The sequence below is a fragment of the Notothenia coriiceps genome, unplaced genomic scaffold (genome assembly GCF_000735185.1).
Source record: "Notothenia coriiceps isolate Sejong01 unplaced genomic scaffold, NC01 NC01_scaffold00004835, whole genome shotgun sequence".
Lineage (NCBI taxonomy): Eukaryota > Metazoa > Chordata > Actinopteri > Perciformes > Nototheniidae > Notothenia > Notothenia coriiceps.
This window is the reverse complement of record NW_011337536.1, coordinates 12,152-18,125: the sequence shown is the minus strand read 5'-3', so window position 1 is coordinate 18,125 and position 5,974 is coordinate 12,152. Positions and strand designations below refer to the sequence as shown.

Sequence of the window (5,974 nt, the reverse complement as noted above, 5' to 3'; positions counted from 1 at the left end):
AACAACCGCGTCATCTTTGCGCGACTGTTGTGATATAAACACGAATCAAGCTGGCAACCATGTGAAAAAAACAAGAATGCTGTCTTCAGTCTAAAACGCATTAAACATACATTTATACATGTATGGAAATGTAACAATATAAAATGCAGTTCAGAATTTATTTGGTGTCTGAATAACTTAATTTCACTCTTAAAATCATTCCCACTGCGGTTTTCCCGTAGAATCTCTCTCAATGGCCAACCGATAACGATATATTATTTTGAAAAGTCAAACCGGAAACGCACTCTTATTGTGTAACTTGACATTGCAACTTCTATCAAGAGACGAACGGTAAGTAACATGATACTCGAGTGTAATGCTCAGTTATTTAATAACCACATTATTTTCAGAACAATGATATTATTATATTGGTATATGTTGTTCATGGGCAGCCGTATACTGTGCTCTCCATGCTAAGGACGTGCTCCTGGACTTAATGAGCACCGGCGTTTTCTGCGTCACGCTGTTTCTCGATGTTTGCTAACGTGCTATTACCTGAATCCACCTCTACACACACAGGCTGACCTGCTAGCTAACAGTTAGCCAGCTGGCCTTTTGACATTTTAATTCAAGAGGTGGATAAAACAACCATTAATTCAATAATGTAAAAACGACATAGAGGAAACACTTTGGCTAGAGAGAACCTGCCAGACAATTTCACCGTTTGTGAATGATTTAATTTAATACAATTGCTTTTGAAAATAATGTAACACTATTTATTATAACAATTGACTATCTGCTCTGGTATTATGATAAAACAATTATCTCAAGGTCATACTTGTTGGGAATTATTCTTTCTCTTTATAACTTGTTGAGGTGTGGGTAAAAGCTATTACATTTATGGGTTATTCAGATTATTCCTATTATTATACTAATACAACTACCTGTTGGTCTGGCTGTACTATCTCTGCAGTGACACACAGACACGTGTCTTCACTGTTAGATTATCCACAACTAGACAGAGAAGCCAGTGTTTTTGTGTTGTAATCACTTAAATGAGTGCTTCTCTCCAGACAGATGATGGCAGACCTGGGCATGAGAGCAGGAGACAGGGTGATGCTGGTGTGGGCTCAGCCCTCAGACCCAGCCGCCCTGAAACAGCAGGCGGAGGAGCTGGGGGCCATCGTAGGTGCAGACAAAGTGTCAGTGGAGAACATGGAGAGATTACTGATGTGTGAGTAACACTACGATTTTAAATTACACGAGGCAAGGTTGTTATTTAAAAAAACTACTTCATCATGATGGCACTGCAGATGCCTCTGATTCACGGTTTACTTTCCTCTACTAAATTGTAATTTGTAAGACATTTTTGTAAACTCCACTTAATTTAGTTCAGTTTCCAGATCACATATTCAGATTATTAGCTAAAACAAAATATAAATCAATTTATACTATATATATATATATATCCTCGGTCCTCCGGTAGTGACCCGGAAATTAATTTCGGCGCGCCATGTTGAAGGACATCTAATTTCTCTAAATGCACTTCGAGGACCGAGGATCGAGGCTCTCTGGAGGAGCTCTAACCAAGGAGAGAGGAGAGAGGAAGCTCTTTGGAGGAGCTATAACCGAGGATACACTGATGGGTCCTTCGCGGATGCATTTCCGGGAACAGAGATGTTTCAAAGAGTCGTGACGCACGGCCGGACTTATCTCAGCCAATGACAGCTCTGCATGCATCCCCTGGATATTATTTTAGTAACTGCTTTCATCGCGACGCGATGTTTACTTTACAGTGAGAACAGCTGTGAGGTCCGTGCAGAAAGCAGAGCAGTGTGTATAATATATATCACTCAGTATAATAGGCCTTCTCTCTTTATTTGCTTTAGTTTAGTAGATAAAACCCAAAGAAGAAGAAGAAGAAGTGATGTCAGTGGCTTCATTTGCCTAATCCTCCCCCAGGGACTTATTCCGGTGTGAACGCGATCTGCTCTTAGTTCATGAGAACTCTTTAGTTCTCACGAACTAAGTCCTGAAGAACCATTGTGGGAAAAGTACTGCGGTGTGAAAGCGCCTAATGCGAGGATAATAAAATGGCGGCTTCACAAAAGTTTTTGGGAGTTTTATGGGGCGTGGTTTGCAATCTGCCCAGCCAATCCGAAATAGGAACCTTTTTCTCCCGCGAAAGGGACGGAAAAAAAGGTAAAAAGTTTCTCATGAACTAATTTTAGTTCCGGATTTTTTTGGTGTGAACGCAACATTTCGGAACTAAAGTGGGAAAAGTACTGCGGTGTGAAGGGGACAGGTAATAACCGGAAAAGCATGACATGGGCCCTTTAACTAAAGTAAGATTTCGAATGCAGGACTTTCACTTTGTATTATTGCTATTTATTATTGCTATGTATTATTTTTACTATGTATTATTGATACTTTCGATCAAGTAGTAGATCTCAGTGTTTCATCCACTGTTGATTCAGCCTGTAGGCATGAACACAGTTCTGTCAGAAGTGAGTAAATGGGTGTAAAATGCTCCTCTCCTCTCTCTCAGCCTCCCACTCAGCGTCCTCCTTTGACTGGGTGCTCTCTGGCCTCGTGGCAGACAGCTCCTCCATCCACAGCTCAGAGACTCTGGCAGAAATTGCCAAAGTGCTAAAACCAGGAGGGAAGCTCATCCTTGAGGAAGTACTAACAGGTGAACGGTTGTTCTTACTTCTTTTCTAGATGTTTGACGGCTGAAAAGTATGAAAAATTTAGTGATATGCATCTTGATGCCTGTAAAATGGCAAAGTACACTAATAATGATTCACAGCATTATGTTTAACACTGATAAAATGCATACAATATTTACATTTCACTTAGTATTGTTTATCCATGAATGTTGTCTCTTTCATGTGTCATATGTCTTTATCCACAAGGGCACTGTGAGGCTTTGGCTCTGATTGTGCGACAGTGTGTGTGACTCGTTTCTCTGTGTTCCAGGAGCTGAGGCCCAGAGTGTGAGGACAGCTGACAGACTCATGTCCGCCCTGAAGTTGTCGGGCTTCATGTCGGTTACACAGGTGCATGATAGCGTTCACATACAAACAGCATGAGTATGTGGTTGTGGCAACACCTCTGAAATGTGATCAGGAGAAAGATGGATGGTTAAAGCCATCAAACAAAGCAGAGCTGTTTTAATTTTTGTTCCAGAAGATCCTGTTTTGCATGTTAGTATTCTGGGCATATGTGTATGTCATATGTAAAAGAATATATAAATGGTACATTGAATTTTCTCTGAGTGGTCTTTTAACTTTGGTTTCTTCTTTCTTTTCGGTAATCATCCACACCAGTGTTTCCTCTCTGTCCTGTTCACCCTTCTTCCTCTCCCTCCAGGTGAGTGAAGCAACTCTGAGTCCTGAGGCGCTGACCTCTCTCAGGACGGCCACTGGTTACCAAGGAAACACTCTGTCTAAAGTCAGAGTTTCTGCCTCTAAACCTAACTTTGAGGTTGGATCCTCCAGCCAGCTTAAACTGTCCTTTGGCAAAAAGCCAGGTGGGTTTAAAGCGCAGTGTTCATGTATTTCCATAGCACATTTCTTTCTACAACTGTTAATTAAATTTAAGGAGACTCTTTCTGTTGAGACGTTTGTTCTTCTGTCATATGGGACACCTTTTATAAAGGGTATGATAAAATAACAAAATATGTCTCGACATTTGAACATTCAATCTGCATTTAAGGGTTTTCGAAGTACCAAAATATAATTTGAGATTATTTACAGAACATTTGTGAACAAATATCAAGGTTTCTTATTTGTTTAGTTTTGAACATCAGTATGTCTGAATATATTTTATATGGTATTATGTAAAGTCCTATAGCATGTTTACTGATGTAACTCATGGGCACAAATGTCTGTGATTCAGCAGAGAAACCTGCTCTGGATCCCAACACCGTCAAAATGTGGAACCTCTCAGCCAATGACATGGACGATGACGATGTGGTGGGTTCCTGATGTATTATTTTAATAGCCACAAAAGTATATTTCTCCTTCAGCCCACTTTTCTGAGTTCTTCACGTCTCCTTTGTTTCTCTTCTAGGATCTGGTGGACTCGGATGCTCTGCTGGATGAAGATGACATGAAGAAGCCAGACCCAGCTTCTCTTAAAGCAACCAGCTGTGGAGGAGAGGCTAAGAAGAAAGCCTGCAAGAACTGGTGAGGCCATCACACAAATGTTTCTGAGTGTTAAAAATCCAACAAATTGTTTTTGTCAGCTAGGTTTTTTTCTTACAAATGTGTTATTTGAAAAGCATTTAAGCATTACATGACACACAATCTGTTGTATTTTGTTGGGTAGCACATGTGGTCTTGCAGAGGAGTTGGAGCAGGAGAGTAAAGGAAAACAAACGACCAACCTCCCAAAATCTGCCTGTGGAAGTGTGAGTGTCTTCTGATTTTATATCACCAAATTCTCACCATGTTTACTCATATTTATTCTCCTATTACCTGTTAACAGTGTAAACAATAATAGTGACAATGATCTTTATTCCTACTTGTGGCAGTGTTACCTTGGTGATGCGTTCCGATGTGCCAGCTGTCCCTACGTGGGGATGCCAGCGTTCAAACCAGGAGAAAAGATCGTGCTGGACAACAAGACGCTGACCGATGCTTAAACCCCCCCCCCCACTCGAGACTCATTCCTTACTTTTCTCTTCCAGCCTGAGACCCGATTCCCTCCCCCCAGAGTTCAGAGCTTTTTCGGTCCTTGCAGATGTGATGGGTGATTTTGCCCGTCTGTCTGCTTAGTGAGATGGCTTCAGTTTGGTGCGTTAAGAGTCAACAACATCATCCTTTTTTCTTCAGTGACTCACCACCAGACTGTGCTGCCCTCAAGTATAAACTATTTCAAGCCACGTCTGAGTTTCTTAATTTGAGAGTATTGCCATGAAGGATGAGCTTTAAAATAAATGAAAATAATGCACTGTCAAGTACTGTTGTTAATTATGCAAATGATGGTGAGCTAGGCTGGTTCTAGTATGTGAAAGCACTGAATACATTTATTTTCCCTTGAAGTTCTTTAAAGGGCCCATGTTATGCTTTTCCAGTTATTACCCGTCCCCTTGTGTGTTATGAAGGTTTTTATGCATGTAAACGGTCTGCAGAGTCAAAAACCCTCAAAGTACACCCTGTAGCGAGTAAAACTAACACAGAAAAGAGCTGTCTATGCTGCCCCAGAACGCCTCGTCGGAGATTTCTCATTTTCCATTGTTTTCTTACTGGGTTCTGTGAGGTGTGAATACCCAAATCAACAACAAATGAACGGATTGGCCCAAATTGACCGCGGAGCTCCTCACACACCAGGATCCCTTGGCTAACTAACAGGGAGTCCCCATTGACTCCCTGAACGCTGGTAATAGAAGAGTTGGGATCGCGGAGAAATGCTCTCCGCAGACCCATGCTCACAGCGTTATAAACCTTTTTCTTACTCAATATCAAGCCACACTTATTGTTTTTACTTCGGCTGTGAGTGTTTGTGTGTGCTCAGGATGAGTTTGACTGTGTCTCTCTGTATCGCCGACCCGGAAACCTCCTCGCAGCAGCAACGTCCCGACCAATCAGAGCACACTGGGCTCACAGGGAGGGGGGTATACATGTATACACATACTATACAGAGATGCTGTATGAGAAACCAATATGATTTTGGAAAATTGCACAAAAAAATCTTGACCAATGACATATTTAGAGTATAAGATGAAAGCTGCATTATGTTCACCAGTTTATAATGAATAATACAAAAATAACTGTTGAATTTAAAGTGGAACTATCATGCTATATCTGAATAATATATTGTAGGGCCATACCTATATAAAACATGTCTGAATTTTTTTTTCAAAATACCAAACAGATCATGCATTTTAGCTATGCTCTATTCCAGCCCTGTCTTCACAAGGGCTGGTTTTGGGGCAAATGAGCTGCAGCTGACCACGCCCCCCTGCAAAGGAGCGGGGCGAGGCACGAGC

At 41.3% G+C, this 5,974-nt stretch overlaps 1 protein-coding gene across 5 annotated transcripts; it reads left to right on the top strand.

Moving 5' to 3' along the window:
• Nucleotides 1-282: 282 nt before the first annotated feature.
• On the top strand, nt 283-4,942 carry ciapin1 (cytokine induced apoptosis inhibitor 1). Of its 5 annotated transcripts, none has more exons than XM_010767864.1 (9): nt 283-330; nt 1,053-1,213; nt 2,528-2,671; nt 2,959-3,038; nt 3,352-3,511; nt 3,883-3,956; nt 4,054-4,169; nt 4,312-4,393; nt 4,517-4,942. In XM_010767864.1, the coding sequence occupies exons 2-9, from the start codon at nt 1,057-1,059 to the stop codon at nt 4,625-4,627; spliced, it is 924 nt and encodes a 307-aa protein (XP_010766166.1). In that variant the 5' UTR covers nt 283-330; nt 1,053-1,056; the 3' UTR covers nt 4,628-4,942. The 5 variants fall into 5 exon arrangements, with proteins under 5 accessions (XP_010766166.1, XP_010766164.1, XP_010766168.1 ...); XM_010767862.1 differs by having other exon boundaries at nt 3,880-3,956; XM_010767866.1 differs by lacking the exon at nt 3,352-3,511 and adding an exon at nt 3,309-3,351.
• The last annotated feature ends 1,032 nt before the right edge of the window (nt 4,943-5,974 follow it).